The following is a 20837-nucleotide window of genomic DNA, read 5'->3' as shown; positions in this document are numbered from 1 at the left end:
TAGGGACCTGCTGTTGCTGCTGCTGCTGCTACAGCTGACTGTCCTTGCCTCTTTCCCCAGTGCTTCAACCATATAGTATAATGGGGAATCACTAAAATGCATATAACTTGTTTGTTTTTTGTCAGAATGGGTTCAAAGTAGCATGCATGGTAGACCTTTGTGAGGCCATCATATCATCTGAATTTTAGGCAGTTAAATGTGGGGGTTTCTGTGCATGTACACTTTAATGTTTTGAGACTCAACTTTTTGCTATTTAAATCCTTGCAATCAGAGCAGTCAGAATGGGAACACTGTTTCTTATGCCCCTTTGATGTGGTTTAGAGTGACTTCTGGTTCTCTGTATCATTGGATAAAGAGCAGCAACAATTATTTGGAGAGGGGTGGGGAGAGAGAGAGAGAGAGAGAGAGAGAGAGAGGGCTGAGGAGAGGGAAGTACCTTCTTTCCCTAAAGGTTAATTCAAAAAGAGCTAACACCATGGGAAGAGTGAAATTGCATAACACATCAATAATTTTCTTTTTAAAAAACGAAAAGTGGGGGGTGGGGGAAGATCATAATAACAAGCCAACTGACTTCACTTTAAAACAAAACAAACAGAAAGGACTACACAATGTAAGGAAAGAACAAAAATGTCCTAGGAACAAAGGTGTGCTCAAGTGTGGGAGGGAGGGGATGTGCAGGGATGTATCCTTAGGAGGCAACGCTCCAATACCTCACCAGCTATGCAGATAACCACTCCTCTACAAGTTGTGCTATGGTCTGTCTAAAGCTTTCCTCCTTGCACAAGGTTTTCTTATTCTGGGATCTAGTTAGAATAAATGCAGCATGAAAAGACAGATGTTTCATAGATCGTAATGCAGGTAGTGCAAAGCAAGCTTTAGAATGTGAAGAACATTGTGTGGACCCCCTGCAAGATCACGCACAAGAATCAGTGTTTGTGTTGGAATAAACCACTGTGTGGAAAGACTCTAGATATGTGCTGGAAATGGGAGAGAGAAAAGGGTGATGGTCATTGTGTTCAAGAAATCCAGAAGTTCTTTCTGACTTTTAAAATATGGCTGTTATAGGAGCCACTGCTGATGCTCAGAGGTTATATTTCTGTGACTGTACCATGACATTCACAGCTACCTAATGGCACAGTGGGGAAATGACTTTCTTAGCAAGCATGAGGTTGCTGCTGGTTTGAATCATTCTTTCATTCATTCATTCAGTTTCTATACCGCCCTTCCAAAAATGGCTCAGGGCGGTTTACATGGAGAAATAACAAACAAATAAGAAATGACAAACAAATAAGAATCCCCATTGGTATGTTTCCCAGACTATGGGAAACACCTATATTGGGCAGCAGCGGTATAGGAAAGATGCTGAAAGGCATCATCTCATACTGCGCAGGAGATGGCAATGGTAAACCCCTCCTGTATTCTACCAAATTAAAACCACAGGGCTCTGTAGGCGCCAGGAGTCGACACCAACTCGACGGCACACTTTAGCTTTACCATGACATTCAGATCATGTTCCGGTTCTGAATCCTGAAGGATCCTGACTCAAACTACACCTTTTCTTGGGTTTGCTAAAATAAATAAGATATGATAACTGCTGTGGGTTTGTTTTTTAGTTCCAAAATGGGACTCTCAGAGCACACTTTCTTAGCAGTAAGCCCTATTGAAGAGACTTACTTTTGAGTAGACACACATAGAATAATTGGCTACTCTGGTCCAGCCTACCTCAATATAATAATTCGAGACAGCACAGTTCTACCTAATGAATGGCCAGCCTGCAGGCAATGCAGCTCTTGTTAACACCAGCATGGGGCAAGATGGGAGAGAGAGGAGCAACCAGAGCTGCTGGGAACCAGAGGCAGCGGGGTTTTGTTTGGCGCGGGCGCACACACACACACCCAGTTCATTAGGATGAGCTACTGCTGCAAAAGGTAACGTGTGCTGTCAAGTCGGATTTCGACTCCTGGAAACCACAGAGTCCTGTGGTTTTCTTTTGGTAGAACACAGAATGGGTTTACCATTGCCTCCTCCCACGCAATACGAGATGATGCTTTTCAGCATCTTCCTATATCACTGCTGCCCGATATAGTACCAATGGAGATTCGAACTGGCAACCTTCTGCTTCTTAGTCAAGCATTTCCCTGCTGCGCCACTTAAGGCTACTGCTGCAGGCTAAGCTAAACTATATCCCCTCTCCCCAAAATATCTGTTTCTGCCCTTGTAACTGCCTTTATCCAGACTGAGGAAATAATTCTGTGTTCAAAAGTTCCACATGGTGAACTTTCGTCCTGATAAACGAAAGTCTCATGTTTGCTACCCATATAGATGGGTGGGGCTGTAGCTCAGTGATCAGAGCACCTGGCTTTGCATGCAGACAGAGGGCCCGAGGCTCAGTCCCTGACCGCATCTCCCACAGAGGGCTGGGAGAGACGCTCGCCTGAAACCTGGGAGAGCCACTGCCAGTCCGTGTAGAAAAGACGGAGCCATAAGGCCGTTTCCTATGTTTGTGCTGTTCTTCAAACATAATCTCACATGTTACACTTTTGTATTACCTGTACAGATTACACACAGAAACGACAGCTCAGTGAAGACATGTACATTGTTGCAGAGGTGAATGAAGACAGAGAGCCACACTTGAGGAATGCTGGTATGTGGATAAATGTATGTGGATAAATGTACCATTTATCCACCCTTTCCCATTTATAATTGGGATAGCTGAAGAATGGTAAAAGAGGGCATCATTCCACTCATCTGAAGCAGCTGTACAGGGAAGCTACTCTGTGTCTTGGTAATATGGCCCCTGAAGTGGGGTGAGGTCCCACAGGGGCATTAGCTAGGGGAGAGGGGGCCCGTGTTCTCTCCTCTCTCTGGTGGCCCCTTGGAGTGAGGGAGATAATGAAGAAACTAAGGAGGGGTGGTCCTGGGGGGCCCTCAGGAGCTGGGGCTCCACCCCGGGTTCTCTGAACCCATCTGCTCGATTATAGCTACACCCCTGGGTGGGGAGCACCTGCATTGGTTTTTCAAAAGTGAGGGGAATTCACTCTGCTTATGTGCAGAGGCTCTTTCCTGCCTACAAAGTTCCAGGAAATGCCAAATGCAGCTAGTGATTTAGCAGATATGATTCCTCAAGTGGGTTGAGAATGGCAGCAGTTATGCACGGGTGGAGGCTGCTGTCGAAAAGTATGTGCAGGCACCAGAAAAATGCACAGATATGTTGAAGCAGAGTGCACTATGCACACAAACAATATAAGACACATATGGCACACATCCATCCCCACTACAGCACCACCAACTCTAGCAGCCACTAGCCACCACTGGACTTTGCTCCCCCACAAGAACTATTTCTGCGAAAGCCCTTGGCAACTGGATCAGAGTGAGCAACCATCTACCATTAGTTATCATTGCGCTGTATTATGTATCATGCCTATGGGAGCTTCCTAGTGATATCACTACAGACGGAATGATGAGCCAGACCTTATACTGTTCCCCTGGCCCACTGCCCTTATTTAAGCTTCTGACCCCCTCCCCCCACCACCCAAGGCATACAATAGCTATAGGGAGAGACGGAGTTGGGAGGGAGTCCAATCAAAGGTCAGCAGTGGGAGGTTTGGCTGGGGCCGCTGGAGGATGAGGGAGCGACTCACCCCCTCTGGTGAGCTCAGCTGCCCACAGTGCTTCCTGTGATGGAGGGGAGGGTGGGGGGAGTGAGACAGGCGGGGCAGGGGATGGCAGAGTGGGCAGCCTGCCACGTCTATGCAGGTCAGGTGGTGCCCTATGCAGCCATGGGTGGAATGGCTCAGCCTTAAGCCAGGGATGCTACTGTGATGAGAGTCAAGCAGGGGCACGACTCATGCAGTCCGACCTCGAAGCAGCTGTTTCAGAGACACTCTTCCTGAAAACAGTGATATTCCATACAAGAATCTTCTGCCAACCAGAAGGACCCAGACAGTCAGCTGTGGGGGGCAGAAGGTCTCTGCTGCTCTGTTGCAAGAAGGGCATTTCAGCACTTGCCAAGCATTTGGAAGAAATGGTTTCAGATCTTTGCTCTGACACATATTTCCTGTGAACTTGGGCAAATTTGGCTCCGTATAAAAGAGTAAGACATGGAGATAATGTAAGTGTCTTGTGAGGACAAATACACTAAAGTTATCGTAACAATATGTGCCATGGACATGGACTATCAATACTGTTCACGAAAGTGGCTGAAGAGAAATAAAATAGGCTATGGGTAGAAAAGAGTTCAAGAGAGTGCTGTCAAGAGTTTGATCTGGAACCAGCCCTAGGATTGTTGCAAGATGACAGCAGAATGTTGGATTTATGGATCCTGACAGAGAAGGAAGCCATTCTCTGATCTCTGACCAATCACCAGAAAGGCCGCTGTGACCCTCCTCATCGGAAAGGAGTGTTTGGGCATGCAAATGGAACTGATTACAGTTCTTTGCTGCAAAGAGAGAAACTCAAAACAGTCCCTTCCTTAATCTGAGCAGCATTCACATGAACAAAGCAAAGCAGCATTCTAGCAGGCTGTACCTTACTTCAGTACGGTTCACATATGGTTTAAGAACTAGAGTACATAAATGTTATTCCCCCCTTGCCGAAAATGTCATTCAGTGATGTCATTATTATTAATAATTCAATTTATTATTATTATTAATTCAATTTCTATACCACCTTTCCAAAAATGGCTCAGGGCGGTTTACACAGAAAAATAATAAATAAATAAGATGGCTCCCTGTCCCCAAAGGGCTCACAATCTAAAAAGAAACATAAGATAGACACCAGCAACAGTCACTGGAGGTACTGTGCTGGGGGTGGATAGAGCCAGTTGCTCTCCCCCTGCTCAATAAAGAGAATCACCACGTTAAGAGGTGCCTCTTTGCCAAGTTAGCAGAGGCTAACTTCTGCTACTTCATGTAGCAGTATCCCAGAATTCCTACTAATTCTATGTCCTAGAGTGCAATTAAGACATTATTTCTGAAGTTGACAGGGGAACAGTGTGAATGGGGAAAGTGGACTATGTCTCTGTAATATTTACACAAATGCACAGAACAAGAATTATGACATTAAAGTGGTGTCTGTACTCTTTATTCTTCCTAATTTTAACTCCTTTCTTAGAGTGAGCAGTGCAGGAGTTCGAGAGCATTAAGAACATAAGGTTTTCTTGTTAAACTGAAGTAACTGTTCACGTGAACACGGTCTCAAAGAAATAGAGGAGATGGAACAAAGCCTGAGGGAAAGGAACACTGGGAACCGGATTTACATCTGGTTGTCAAGTCCAAGACCCAGATGGAGCAACTCAGTAGATTTAGGCAGATATTCACAAGATCACTTCATACAGACAGGTTACACCTTAAAACACTTTTATCTGATTCAAGCATGTTTTTCAAGTCTGTTCAGTTTCTACCTTCAGTTATCCTGAGAATGTGCCATGTTGTGACTATACTAACAGAGATCAGGGGATGGTACTTACTCCAAATTAATTCAACTGAGAGCACATCTCAAGTATAGTAACTGGTGTTTTCGACGCTTTAGTATTATTATTACTACAATGGATGGAGAATACTGCAGGAGTAGGCAACTGACAAAGTTAGCTGCCTTGGCAATTTGCACAACTAAAGTTGTGATGTTATAATATGAGGGATAACTGCCTTATGCCTCCACTGTGCTTCTCCATGTTATAAAAAAATAGAATTCTTACACAATTTTTTGTTGTAGTGATATGCACAAGCTGTTCCCACCTTGGGGGAGTATTTGCCTCTTACCACTGGTGAGATGTGTAAATTCTATTTCAGATTATACAGAGAAGTTTAGGGACAGGAAATGCAGAAATCTTGTGTTTCCTGCCTGTTCATCTCCATAGTTTCATCGCATCTGAAACCACTCTATGACTACAAATTACTGACCTCAATGTAGAACCTGTGCCCACCAGAACCCTTTAAAAAAATCATGTTTCCAGATCCCATGACCACAGAGAGAGCTTTAAAAGGTGAAGGCAGTGTCCACTGTGCTTTAAAGCCACGTTAACATGGAAAACACCTATATTGGGCAGCAGTGATATAGGAAGGTGCTGAAAGGCATCATACTGCACGGGAGATGGCAATGGTAAACCCCTCCTGTATTCTACCAAAGAAAAACCACAGGGTTCTGGTCGCCAGGAGTTGACACCGACTCGACAGCACACTTTACTTTTAATCTGGGTGTTGGACAGGATGTACATAATTCTGTGTGTCTTCTCAGACTCCAGTCAATAGTCCTCCAATCCCATTGTGTCCCATATGCCCCCCCACCCAACCAGTCATTCTGAAAAAGAAAGCCAACCAGAATAAAGTTCACAAGGTATAGATCACAGAATTCATTCTAAATCTACCAATATGGATTTTCTAGCCAAAAGGTTGAAGAGTTCCCTTAATGTACAGTTTTCCTAATGTACTTGAATATAAATCTTTTTGGCACTAGCCTACTATCATTCATCATTCTGAAAGATCACAGAGAAATTTGTGTCTCCCCGAGTTTCTATAATGCATGGCGGCTTGGGTCCTATGATACAACAGGAGAGCTGGGTGGTATGCACAATCTTTCCCCTGCTCTACCGTGATGATGCCAGATACTGGAAGTATCCCACAGATCAGCAGGACCACTGCTAGTCCGTGCATGGTTAGCATGACATTTTCTACTCACATCATTTTGATTTTCCTCATTGCAGAAGTTTGGTTTCCAGTTCAAAATGAACAACAATCTCTGTCTTTCTATCCCTGCATCTTGCAAGTGTGTCCCTGGAACACAGGCAGTGCTTTCTACATCACAGAGCATTTATGAGATACCTCTGTATATGAAAAGCTTAGGTATTTGTCAGAGCTCCAATTGTTGTTTTCAGTCTCCTGGGACATGAACTTTCCAACCCACTCTGAACTGCAGCACAGTCCGCTGGCCCAAGAAAGAAACAATGGAGGTTGCAACAGGGGACCAAAATATAGACCCTCTCTAGCAGGTGGCCCTTCCCTCAATAACAAAGCACATAGATTAAAAAACAGGGGTCAGGAAGAATGGGACAGGTGAAAAAGTATTCCTGGAAATGACACTGCATCTTGTGAGATTATTTTGCTAGCAAAAAAAAAAGGGAGGGATACGAGAAATTGTAAAGCACATAGAACAAGAGGCAGGCCCTGCTGGGAAAGAACCAGCATGGCTTCTGTGAAGGTAAATCTTGCCTCACAAACCTTTTAGAGTTCTTTGAGAGTGTCAACAAGTGTGTGGATCAAGGAGATCCAGTTGACATAGTATACCTGGACTTCCAGAAAGCTTTCGACAAAGTTCCTCATCAAAGACTCCTGAGGAAACTTAGCAGTCATGGGATAAGGGGACAAGTACATGTGTGGATTGCTAACTTGTTGAAGGACAGGAAACAGAGGGTAGGGATAAATGGAGAGTTTTCACAATGGAGGGAAGTAAGAAGTGGGGTCCCCCAGAGATCTGTACTGGGACTGGTGCTTTTTAATTGATTCATAAATGATCTAGGAATAGGGGTAAGCAGTGAGGTGGCCAAGTTTGCAGATGAGACCAAACTCTTTTGGGTAGCGAAATCCAAAATGGATTGTGAGGAGCTACAAAAGGATCATTCATGGCAAACTGGGTGAGTGGGTGACAAAATGGCAAATGTGGTTCAATGTTGGCAAGTTTCAAGTGATACACATTGGGACGAAAAACCCCAGCTTCAAGTATACGTTGATGGGATCTGAGCTGTCGGTAACTGACCAGGAGAGGGACCTTGGGGATATGGTGGACAGCTTGATAAAAGTGTCAACTCAATATGTGGCAGCTGTGAAAATGGCCAATTCCGTGCTAGGGATCATTAGGAAGGGGATTGAAAATAAATCTGCTAATATTATAATGCCCTTATACAAAACTATTGTGCAGCCACACCTGGAATTGTGCATACAATTCTGATCACCACATCTAAAAAAGGACATTGTAGAACTGGAAAAGGTGCAGAAGAGGGCAATCAAGATGATCAGGGGCCTAGAGCACCTTTCTTATGAGGGAAGGCTACAACACCTGGGGCTTTTTAGTTTAGAAAAAAGACGACTGTGGGGAGACATGATAGAGGTCTATAAAATCATGCATGGTGTGGAGAAAGTGGATAGAGAGAAATTCTTCTCCCTCGCACATAGCACTAGAACCAGGGGTCATCCCATGAAATTGATTGCCAGGAAATTTAGGACCAGAAAATGGAAGTATTTTTTCACACAAAGCATAATCAACTTGTGGAATTCTCTGCTACAAGATGTGACAGCCAACAACCTGGATGGCTTTAAGAAGGGTTCGGGTAACTTCATGGAGGAGAGTACTATCAATGGCTACTAGTCGGAGGACTATAGGCCACCTCCAGCCTCAAAGGCAGGATGCTTCTGAGTACCAGTTTCAGGGGAGTAACAGCAGGAGAGAGGGCATGCCCTCAACTCCTGCCTGTGGGCTTCCCAGCAGCATCTGGTGGGCCACTGTGTGAAACAGGATGCTGGACTAGATGGGCCTTGGGCCTGACATAGCAGGGCTGTTCTTATGTAAATCCCTGGAGTATGGCTTCTTAGAATTATGAGTGCAATGGCAGCCTTGCTGCAAATCCTATGCTTTAGAAGGAACAGTTTGCCAATACAGGTGAAATACAAAATACTGTATATCCAAGGCTGTATATTTGGGATGGTGGCAGAGGAGGAAATGTTAACTTAGGCCTCAAGAAGGAAGTTTCCTGTTGGCAAACAATACCTTGGAGAGGACAAGAGCCTCTTGGGTTCCAGAGCCCAACTCTACAGTGGCTGAAACTGGTACCTAAAAGACAAATGAATTAGTCTTTTAAGACAAAATGACATGTCTCTGGCAGTTACAGAACAGCATGGCTGTTCCTCTGGAATGTAAACCTCTTGACACACATGCCCTGTTCTCTATCCAGAATGGCTCTGCCCCAGGCTCCAACATATTGAGACATACCAGATATGACTCACACAACACCACCCATATGACCCAAAGGAGGCACACAGTGTGTATGAGTATTGCAAAAAGGTTGCTTGGCACAATTGCCGCTCTTTCAATTTCTGATTCACAGTCCACAGCATATCTCTAATCTTGGCCCAACTCTTTGTTCAGGATCGCATTCATGATGGCATTGGCAGCCATTTATCTTATGGAATATTCCTTATTGCTAGAGTTGTCTCTTACGCTAGAATATTTGCCATCTCAGAGGACAAAACAGATGTCACACGTTCTTCACACTTCCATAGAACATGCTTTTGTTGTTGTTTTGTTTTTAATATTCAGAACTTCCTAAGTGTCTCTTTTTGAACATTTAAATCTGGCAGCACTAGCTTCAGTGCTTCCCTGTGGGAAAACCAAGCCTGATATGTTTTCAAATACAAGCATCTCCTCTTTAGATCAAGAATCAAAGCTCACAACTCAGGATATGCCTTCTGGATTCCAAAACATGACCCCACTGATTCAACCTCCTAAAACCCCCATATTAACTAATTTAGCATAACCTTGCAGCATACTCAGAAACATACATGGTACAAAAGCTAGAAAGCAATATGTCTGAAAACCTCGGCGCATTTTATGAACACATAAATTTGTGTCTAGACAATAAAGAAACACAACTCGTTGTGGCAGATTCGGTCTCGTGTAAATATATAATTGAGCTTCTACTGCTCACCTTGGAGTGATTCTGTACACAAATGAAAGCTCACTTCAGCCAAATCTGATACATAAATCTTCATTTATTATTACATATACATGGTAATTATTTACTAACAAGTAATAAAAAATTATTTTAAATAAAAAATGGAAAGTAGAGTTTGTGGTGACTTCTAACCAAAAGGGCTTAACATTCTATAAGAAATCAGGAAGAGTGGCTTAAATTCAAACTGCATTTGAGATGAATTCTGAATTTTACCTTTTGGAGGCATTGAATGCTTTTTTTGAGAAAGAGAGAAAAAAAGCTAAAATTAGTTGTGTCTGTGAGCGCCTTTGTTTTTACACAAAGCATTACCGAAAGCCTGCAAGAGGGGGAAAATGGAATAGGGCTTTTTCCCTTCCTCTCTAAAGTTCAAAGCCTCATAATAGTTTTTCCATGTAAATAACGAGTCAGGTTTTAACAACGAAAAAAATTATTCACAAATGCAATTAATTTTGGATGAAGTGATTGGATTTCCTTGTACAGCACAAAACCCCTCTCTTTCTTGCTTTTCTCGTTTGCAAAGTATGTAAATATTTAGTAATGTGAATAAACAGGGACCTCCCCCCCCCACTTTTGCCATATACTCAACATGCCAGCTCTAATAACATTTGAGAGTTTATTTTAAATGTGAAGTTTATTTCCAAAGTCCTCATCTAGTTAGACTCCCATCAGCAAAGTCGGTCCTAATCAAAGGAGAGTAATTGAAAACAAACAATTTCTTAGCTATTGAAATACAAAGAGAGTATTTTTGTCAGATACCCTTTTAAACAACACAGTTTTTTAAGAAAACATTTAGGCGGTGCTTCAAACCCAACAGAAAGGAACTTCTATACAGATCTAAAAGCTCAACTCTTCAAAAGTAATTTATTGGGGTAGTGGCAGGGAGGGAAAATGGACATCAGAACTAAAGCAAACCTTGTTGCAATGGAGGCTTACGGGTCAGAACTGCCTGCCTCTACTGAAAGTTTACTAATGGGGATAATGCATGAAGATATTGAACTAAGGCCTGTACCAAAATTGACTGCAGTCCTGCATACATTTATTTATACATGTGCAAATCCTGGTGAATTCAATGGGCTGCATATTTGCATCACAAATGTACACTTAAGGGGACAAATATGCCCATCCAAACGAATTCAGACTAATGATGAAGGAGAGAAAGCCATGCTATAACAACAATTATATGAATGATATAGTACAATACTTGACTTTCAGTAAAATGCATGCTTCAGTATCACCTCAACACTGATATTTGCTCTCCCATACAAAATATTCTTGCAAGGCAAAACGGTTTTCTTTGAGGGAATCTTTCCTCAGTGCCAAACCTTATTGCCCCCCCACCCACCCCACAGCTCTTTTGCAGCCTCCCAGGTTTTCTCAACAGAGTCCCTTTTCAATGAGTCCATCCAGTTTGGGGGAGGTTGCCCCTGACGCCGGGAAGCAGAGTGCTGAGTCACCAGACTTATTGAAATAGGACTTGGGAGATCTTTTGCTGATTAATGATTTATAATCCCAATCCAAATACACACACACTGGCACAAAGGACAGAAGGAAGGAAGAACACAGGGATGAATGAAACAAATGAGCTGGGGAAGGAGGAAGAGACAAAGAGAACCCCCACACCGATGGCCTTGGCTGCCTGCTGAGTATCGGCACTCACTCCCACATCGGGCTCCCATGACATCTGTCGCCTGGAGGGTTAGTCACCTGCCGATGACTAAAGGCCACACTCCGATTGTGAGAAAGGGGCAAGCAAGCAGCATCTGACAACAGCCCACCAGCAAGCTATTGTGTTTTGTTTCCGGCCAAAGGGCAGCGGGGTGGTGGCAGAGGCACTCCAAGCGCCTGGCACTGGGGCTGGCGTGCAATGTGGGAGCCCTCGGCGGTCCAGGCCAGAGGGCTGGACTGAGAGAGGGAAAGATTAGAGACACCACGGAAAGCATGAGGAAAGGCATAAGGAAGGCAGGCAGGCGAAAGAAGGGGAGAAAGAGAATGGGTCAGTTTCATCTCTCTCTATCCCCACCCCCTTCTCTCCCCCCCACCCCCCTCCCTTTCCAAATCTGGCATTTCAGTCCGGTGCAGGGTGGTTTCACACACTCACCTCGCCTTGCCTCTTTGTAGGCGAGTGGAGCCAAGCGGCGGTGCTTCCCCTCCTCCCCCACGCTGCCCCCCACACACACTCCCACCCTGTGGGACTGGGCTCTGCTTTGTGGTTAAAGCTTTACACGTCAGAAACGAGGGGGGGGGGCTAGGAGAGAAGCAGGCTTCGCGGATCTCTCTCACCAAATTAAAAAACAACACACACACACACACACACACCCAAAGCAAAAAAGCAAAAGCAAAAACCCCACCACACACACACAAAACCAAACCCACAACCAAAAACCAAACCCTAAGTGAGTGGGATTGGCAAATGGGATTATTAATCCTGGCCCAGAATAAAGGAGGCAGCAGCAGACTCCATGCAGACCCCTCGGCGAAAGGAAGCGCTCCGCCACACACCTACCTTCCCGGGCTGCACCGGACTGGGGCTCTAAGCAGATGGAGTTCAGAGGAGCAGGTAGGAGCCCCGCCGGGTACCTTGCTCCTGCTGCCTCCCCTCCTCCCGAGGGAAGCCAGCCCACCTCGCCTCTTCACTCAGGGGCTTTCTCCAGCTTGCGCTGGGAGCTCTTGGGCTTTTGCCTTTGCCTGGGCTTTCCAAGAAATGCCACCAGCAAAGCTTGGCAACATCCAGGGGTCTGGGGCGGGGGTGGGCTGGCATTTCCTCTGGATGGTTCTCTCTCCCCCCCCCCGCCAAAGACAAACTAGCCCCCTTTCTCTGCCCCCTTCTCCTCCTCCTGGGACTTGAAGGAAAGCCTGTTGCTAGCTCCCTTACCTTGCTCTTACTTTCTCGCCCCCCCCCGTTTGAAGAGCTGAAGTGGAGTAGTATGTTGGAGGGGGGACGAACTGAGCGTGGGGGGAGAAGGGAGAAATGAATGAGCCTGCGCTTGTATACAATTGCATCAAACCCATTCTTGAAAGCAACCTGGTTCTGCTTAACACTTGAATTTAGAAGGAATGACCAAAAAAAAAAAAGGCAGCCGCGTCGAGAGAGGGTGTATGCACTTTTCCTTTTCTTTCTTTCCTTCTTTTCTTTTCTTTTAAAAAAAATATTCTTACATTCCTGGACACCAATCAAAAGAGCAAATCGCGGGAGGTGGAAGAGAGGAGAGGGGGAGAGAGAGTGGTGAAAACTTTTGCGCACATTTAAAAAAAAAAAAAAGTTCAGAGAGCTTTTCCCACCTAACACCCAGCAAACACAAACCAAAACAAATAGGGAAAGAAGGGGGGGGGGGAGGGAGAAAGAAAGAAAGAAAAGAAAAAGGCAAGGCACGGCACGGCACCCGGGGCAGAGGCGGCCGGGGAGGCAGGCAAACTTTCACTCCGCGCCGAGGAGCTGCTGCAGCGATCCTTCGGAACAAAACCGTTTGTCTCCTCGCCCGCAGGGTCGCCCCCAGCCCACACTCTGAGTCTACTATGCTATGTGTTGCTGGGGGGGGTTCAGGTAAGGGCTCGCATCTCATTCACTTCGGAGCGGGGGAGGGGGGGGCTTGCCGTGCGCCTCTGCTTTTTTCCTCTTCCCCCCCCCTTTCCAAACCGCTGCTGAGTCTAATTTGATTTGATTAAAACGTCTGTCTGGCTTTGGGACTGATTTAAGGCTTTCCCTGCTCTGTCCCCCCTTCCCTCTTTTTCATGCATGTTTGTGATTACTGGAGGGGGGGGGGAAGAGGCTCTGCTTAGCAAAGGAATAACATCCCAAACTGACAGAGGAAAATCAAAGTCACCAGCATTTTAGACAAGGGCTAAAAAGGGGGTTTCTCTACCCCCCCCCATGGCTTGAGTTAAGTGCTGTCCCAGCAAACAGGGAAAGTGTGTTTGGTTACTAAAATAAAAGGACGGGGGTTTTCTTTTCTTTTTTTTTAAACAAAGAGCAGGAGAAGGGGGGGGGAGAAACCCACCCTGAAACAAGATTTTTTTGCCAAAATGAGGAAATGTCCTATGCTGGAGCGGATGGAAGTCGGGGGAGAACAAGACCCTAGGAAGTGTCCAAGCCGTCCTAAATAATGCAAGGGGTGTTTGTTAATCCTTGGAGTTTTAACATTTGCAGCCGGGTTAGCAAAATCTTTCTTGCTGCTACTTTGAGGGGGGGGGGAGCGATTACTTGGAGTGAGAGTGCTTTTTCCTGCAGGGTGTAATTTTTATAAGCAATGGGGGTTTTGTGTTTTGCAGACAACACCCCAGGCTTTCTGGGCGAGGGCTTGTGTTTAAAATAAAATAAAAATGTAAAAACAAGCCTTAAAAGGTCAAAAGTGGTTTGTTTCCTGGACTGGCTCTTTTGACAATCAGGCCGTTTGGGAAGAGGGGAGTCTCTTGCTCCCACAGAGTCAGCTATTTAAAAAGAGAGCAAACAAAACAAAACAAAAATCTATGGGATTTTTCACTCTGGATGCTGGAGAAGGCAGAGCAGGGAAAGTGGAGGGGGATACGGCCGGAAAACATGAGGCCAGGGAAAACCAGCCCTCTCTTCATCCCTCTAGGAGCAGACAGGCATAGGCAGAACTTGCTCTTTCATGTCTCCAAAGAACAAGAGCCCAAATTCTCCTTGCTCAGTCTGGTGGGGGAAAGATGCTCTGTCTGTTGGGGTCTGTTCCAGAGCCAGAAAGTTCTGTTCCTTGGCTGAAGTGCTGGGAGAAAGTGAGAGGGATTTTAAGAAACGATCGGAAGCATCAGAAACGGGTTCACTTCTGCTGAACCTCCATCCAGCAGCTGGAGCTGGCAGCTTGGAGGACTCTGCATTTTTCAGGGCTGTTCTCCAGGGCAGCCCGGAGGAAAGAAATTCTCCACTGGCCACATGTGGGGTGGGGGAGTTGGCCACTGGTGTGCTGCATGTGGGCTACTTCGGCTTTAAACCAGAAAGCCTGACTCTGAGTACGATTGTGGTAGAAGGGCAACGAAAGGATGCTGTTTTTGTGCAGGAGTTGCTGTGTGGGCTGTGGAGAGGCTCCTGAGAGGATGCAGGTAGAAAGAGGTGGTGGGAAACTACAGTAAGATTTCCGCCAACTGCACCCTTCCTTTACCTGCAGGTACACAAACTAGTTACTAGTGCACGCACCTCCACACACATGTACACACAGCCATGCAAGCAAGCAAACAAGATAACTCCTACGGGGGCACCTATGTGAGGTCCTATGTGGAAGATGACATGTTCGGCCTTTGGCACATAATTTGTCTCAGTTTGTCAGTTCCGACACAGGTGACAAGCACCAGGCAACATGGCCTCCGTGTACAAGAGAGATGTTACTTAACCACATGCATTTTGGCATACAGCAGCTGAGGACAGGAACATTCATATTCCCTGCTCAATGTAGCCATGTACCTGTGTATGTGCTCGCACATGCCCTTGCACATCTTTTTCCCCTACAGATGCTCTTCATTAAGTCTGTTGCTCAGAGGTGATGGGGTGGTGAACCTTTCCTGTTAGTTTATTTCTCATGTCTCAATATTTCTCATTTTGTTTATCCCACCACCAAAATGGCAAAGATGTAGCAAGGCCCAAGTCGGTCTGTTTACGTGGGTTTTGTTCCTGATATTGATGCACAGAGAGACAGTGAGAGAGAATTATTATGACTTGGGCAGGGAGATGCCAATTCCTCTTGTCCTCCTCTTCTTGGGGACCAGAGTCTTTCTATTGTACCTGTCTCATAGCTTGGTAGGGTGCCATGGCATAGGTGTCTTTGAAAATGCACAAGTGTGTGAGTGTGTGTGTGTGTATGTATGAGGAAGTCCCTTTCTTAAGAATGTTTGCATCTGGGTGAGGTCTGAGCTTACTCAGAACAGAAGTGGGGAGAGGAATTAATTCTATTTATAACCAGCAAAGAGACAGAATGTAAACAGCCAGCAAGAGGATGGGCAGCAGGAGTGCAATAGGATGGCCACTAATTCACAGTATGGTGGAAATCTGAGTAAGATCAGACCCTTCTTGGCACAGTGGCATCTCTCCCTCTCTGTACAACCTCCCTGTGGCTATTTATAACTAGCAAGGAGACAAAATGTAAACAATCGGTATGAGGATGGGCAGGTAAGCAACAGGATAGGCACTAATTCATAGTGTCTACCCAGTGCCTGCACTCATACACACGCACAGTTGTACACTGACATATATCTATAGTTCTACCAAGAAACATACAGCCTGACACACACATTGCTTAATATCTAAAACAAGAGGTGCCCGGTCTCTAACTTGCATGGAAGTTGCAGCCTTGGCCCCACACCTAATATCCATCCTGGAGAAATGGCCACTTTGTGGAAACCAAACTCTGACTTCAGGTCCTGTGTTGCATAGCACAACCGCCCAATAATAGGGCAAAAGAGAGAGAATTGTCACCATCTCAGTTTGATTCGCATCCTGCCTTATATTTATTTATTTGATTTATATCCGACTCTATCCCATGGGCTCAGAGCAGCTTACAACAGTTTTTCTAAATGTTAACCATATCACTGGCTTTCCCCATCCACAACAAGTTATGTTCAATTCCCTCAGTCCCTCAGTAGACCTCCTGCTGTTCAGACTCTTGTGTTCAGACACATCTTTGTGCACGCGCGCACACACACCAATTCTCTCTCTCTCTCTCTCTCTCTCTCTCTCTCTCTCTCACACACACACACACACACACACACACACACACACACACACACACACACTTCCACGTGAATGCCCTTTCCCTACAGATGCTCCTCATTAAGTTTGCTGCTGGTTTAGTTTTGCTGATCCTAAGCCTGCAGCCAGGAAATTAAAGAGGGGAAAGGGAAAAGTTATAGGAATAATTTGAAGGTTCTGTGCTGTTGAGACAAGACAGTATTGCACTTGTATAAGGAAAGCAACATAAATGAGGAGCATGCAGGAAGGTTTGATAGAGGCGTCCGTTTGGGGGCAGGTACTGGCAGCAATTTCTCGCACTCCAGTACTGCAGTACTGCATTCTTGGGCATCACTCTCTAGGCTATGGCCTGGAAACTGGAAGTGTACTTTGAGGTATAACCTAGTCTTCTGGCCAGGCTCTATAATTAAGTCCCTGAATAGCTATTGGCCGGGGCATGACATATAAAACCCAAGGAGAGAAAGAACATTAAAGTAGGGAGTAACTCTTATATCTCATAGCATTTGAAAACAAATTTTCTTTCCTTGCACATGAAAGAGTGGGCAAAATGTTTACCACATGATTAAAATTTGGTTTTATCTGGCTGGGGGTCAGATAAAACAGTTTTCACAGGCCAGGTCTGGTATGCAACTGGGATCAGCATGCTAGTTGCCCCTGCCAGTACTTGCACACTGTACTGGCAACTGGCCAGTGCCAGAAAAGCCCAATACCTTCTCCCTCCCTCAGCTTTCAACCCTGCACTGGTCCCATTCTGTTCCTGTCAATACTGGAGATCAGCAGGTGACCAACATAGGCGGAACTGCTGTGGTGGGAATTAAAGGTAAGGTGTGCTGTCAAGCCAATTTCGACTCCTGGCACCCACACAGCCCTGTGGTTTTATTTTGGTAGAATAGAGGAAGAGTTTACCATTGCCATCCCCCATACAGTATGAGATGATGCCTTTCAGCATCTTCCTATATCACTGCTGCCCGATATAGGTGTTTCCCATAGTCTGGGAATTACATATAGGAAAACTGCAGGAGTCTTAAGCATTTGAAGAGTTTTGCCCTTATTTTACTGAATTCCTCCCCATCAAACCTAATAATCCATAGCTTCAATCTCCCAAACATATTTTCTCCTCCCACACCCAAGTTTCTCTCACCTCAAAATAAAATAAAATAGTTAAGTGAGGAGATGCTCTTCAGGTTTTCCCTCTGTTTGCACCCCTGGAAAAGAGCATACTCACCCCCTAATTTGAAAAACCCAGAGGTATCCTTATACTATGTAAACTGATGGAAGCTCAAATTCAAAGCTAACCTTAGAAAAACTTCAAGCTCCCTTTCTCAAGGCAGTGACCGAGATCTGAGTCCAAGCATGCACATCCCTTTCCAACAAGCAACTCTGTTTTCAGAGTTGCTTCTATTTATTAAGGTCAAGGCTGGATAGAAGCTTTCCTGCTGTTTGAGACACTCTACAAGCCCTATCCATCACAAATAGGAATGAAAAGCCTTTGTATAGAGGTACCCTCTGATGATGACAGGGAAACCTGATGGCCAGCAGCATTGCTTCTTGAATTTTCTGCCACCTCTCTTGTGGCAGCAAAGTCACAGAAGTAAGCAAATAGTGGAGAATCATTATGATCATTTTTCCAGGATTGCAAAGAAGGGGAAAGTCTGTTCCTTCTTTAGATACCTACCTCTGAAACCTCAGGTACTGGTTGCTGGGCTGGGTGAAGACCAGGTGCATGGACAAAGGATATGTACACACAGTTGTAAAAATTGCTTGTGATAGGGGCAGCTGATAACAGATGGTCAGTGAACTGGTTTCCCCAGAAAAAAAGGAGTGTTTTCAGGAGAAAACTGGGCATAGGAGAGCTAGTGTGCAGCCTAGGAAGAAATGGGCAAATGGTAGGAACAGGATCAGCCTCTGGATAAGAACAAGGCTAGACTGACAGACATCAATGTGGAAGAGAAGTAGATCCATCAAAGGAAGGCAAGGAAGTCAGAACAATGGGCCTTGGGTCAGCACATTCAATACCTGCATGCAGGCAAGGATTGGGGATGGAGAGATGGCAAGAGGAATACATTACAGGTAGGAAAAGCAAGACTGTAATAATCTGGACCATGGCAAGAGCTTTGGATACCAGCCCAGATGCTGTGGAGAAAAAAGCACTAGAACTTAGTCACAGACGGATACTTGAGGACTTGAGAGAAGGCTGAGCAAAAGGCATCATGGTACCCTGGCTATATATGGGAAAATCAAGCTCCATTCTGACCACACTAAATTTCAGGCTACTCATGAGGACAGGCTTATTGTAAGATGTAAATCCAACTACAAATTAGTGGCATGATCCTCCAGTGCTGGAACACAGAGTGGTGTGTGTGTGTGTGAAAGATGGAGTTTTGTAACATCTTTCACCCAAAACAAAAAGGGAAGACATTACACCACCACGTAGTTCTGAAGGAATGATCTGACAGATGAAGGGATGGAGCAAGAGTGACAGCTGAAGTTCAAGGAAGGGAGAACTGAGAGAGTGATAGGGAGACAAGGGAAGAGTGTTGTTTCTGAGTTAAGTCCAAGAAGAGGAGCTTGAAAGTGTTAAATCAGCTGTTTTGGGGAAGCCCTGGAATGCACTGAAGAAAAATATACTAAGTAGGGTTTGTAGTCTGAATGAAGATAGAGCAAGAGAAGGGAAGGTGAACTGAGTCAGTGCTGAAGTAGTTCTGTGTGGGGAGCAGAGCAGAAGTGTGAGGTAAGGATGATAAATAAGGCAGCAGAGTCCTCAAGACAGTAGCAGAGGCCACTGACCACATTAAACTAGGCTGAGCTTCCCAGAAGCTCATTTTCTTGGGGAAATTTTATCTACAGCCTCTAGATCCTTCCTGCAAGAACTATTCACTGTCTCATGATACTGGGCCTCAGCCCCTTTTTCAGTCTCCTCATGGTTAACCCAATGACTGTTAAGTCTCTTGGTGTGGAAATTTTCCATGCCGACTATGACGACCTTGTTTACCTACTAATATGCTCAACAGAAGTAGGATCCAAGTGAATTTTGTGCTCTGGCACACAGCTCCTTAGGACAGTGGTCTTTAGCTTAATACACTGCTTAAATGTTGGGTTTTTTGCCCACATGACTCTTTAGGGCAGTCATTTATCATTTGCTTTTCTGTGAAAACCACTTCGAAAACTTTTGCTGAAAAGTGGTATATAAATAGTCATAGTCATAGTCGTAGGAGTTGTTTCAGGAATCTAGCACTCTCTCCCCAATAACAGCCCCAGTGTCAAAGCCTGTCCAGGAGCCAGCACCAACCCATGTGGGTACCAACTGGATGACACCAAAATCTCCTCAGATGAGGAACAGCAATTTGAGGTGACAGCAGGGATTGACCCTGGGGATGCCAGGGTGGAGACCCCTGTCCTAGAACCAACACAAGAGACACCAGACAATCTCTATCAAGAGGGGGCCTATGAGGAGAGAGAGGGACCTCCCTCAGATTCCACCTTAGAGACCCCAGAACTGGCAGAACCCACAGAACTCACTTCAGCACTTTCCTCAATGACAAGCTCTGAGAAGGAGGCATCCTGAAAATGGACCAGAGGCTCCCAAACCCTGTGGGCTCCCCTCCCAGTCCCCAGTCAGACAGGCACCACAAACTGAGAGAAATACTACAGACCAAAAGTAGAAGTGCATGCCTTGCTGCCAGGCACCTGACAAGCAATGGGGCAACTCAGGAGGAGGACTAAGCAGCCAACCAGTTTACTCAGAAGCAAGGCTGGAATGGCTGTCAGCAGACAGGAATTGGTGTGGCTCTCTCCAGGCCTTTATAAGCAGTTTCCTGAAACAAGCCCTGGGCTGGAGACAACAGCTCTTACTGAGCACCCTTCTCAATTTGGCTGTGTCAAGTCCAGCCTGATTCCAAACATCCAATGCTTTCCTATGTGCTCCTGACCCTCTGGGATGTTACAGCCTCCTCAGCAACTTGACTTGTGGCTTAGGACCTGGCCTTTTGGCCCTCAGCTCCCAGAACTTCTTCTGCCTCCAAACCTAGGGAACCCCTCCTGCAGTTCCAGTGCTACTTGGCGAGTCCCTGCTTGAACCAATTAGCTTGGGTGTGCAACACCCAGGAACACCAGATCTCCTGCCCACTCCTGAACTCTTCCCAGATCATGGTTCTAACAAAGGGCTCACAAATTGCTAGGCTACTTTCTGTCATGGGTGCTTTGACATTCCAAAGGAATGTCACTTACTGTCACTTACTCCCACTGATTTTTTTCCCCAAAGGACACTGGAATGGGGAAAAAAAGAGTCCTTTCTCATGACACTGTGAGAGGGCTTGAGGGTGGGCAGTAGGGAAGGCAGCAGATGCTCGCCTTCCCTGCAGACAAGCCGGGTGTGGGGTGACAGGTGGGTGCCCATCAGTGCTTAAAGCAGCCAGTGCTGAC

The 20837-nt window shown here is 45.6% G+C and overlaps 2 protein-coding genes across 3 annotated transcripts in view; one reads left to right on the top strand and one right to left on the bottom strand.

Annotated features, from left to right (window-relative positions):
• Positions 1 to 12349, bottom strand: part of RAD9A (RAD9 checkpoint clamp component A) — a 46920-nt gene extending 34571 nt beyond the window's left edge. Inside the window, exon 1 of the mRNA XM_053283316.1 lies at positions 12225 to 12349. The gene's annotated coding sequence lies outside the window, so the exon portion shown is untranslated. The remainder of the gene's footprint in view (positions 1 to 12224) is intronic.
• Positions 11975 to 20837, top strand: part of CLCF1 (cardiotrophin like cytokine factor 1) — a 55301-nt gene continuing 46438 nt past the window's right edge. The window contains exon 1 of one of the 2 annotated variants that reach the window (XM_053283317.1): positions 11975 to 12278. In XM_053283317.1, the coding sequence (XP_053139292.1) occupies positions 12132 to 12278 (147 nt within the window). In that variant the 5' untranslated portion in view covers positions 11975 to 12131. Of the gene's footprint in view, positions 12279 to 13080; positions 13263 to 20837 lie in introns of those variants that run through there. The other variant, XM_053283318.1, reaches the window with a different exon arrangement.

The sequence above is a fragment of the Hemicordylus capensis genome, chromosome 1 (assembly GCF_027244095.1).
Source record: "Hemicordylus capensis ecotype Gifberg chromosome 1, rHemCap1.1.pri, whole genome shotgun sequence".
In the NCBI taxonomy this organism is placed as follows: domain Eukaryota; kingdom Metazoa; phylum Chordata; class Lepidosauria; order Squamata; family Cordylidae; genus Hemicordylus; species Hemicordylus capensis.
The sequence above is the reverse complement of the archived record's forward strand: the minus strand, read 5'-3'. Positions and strand labels throughout refer to the sequence as shown.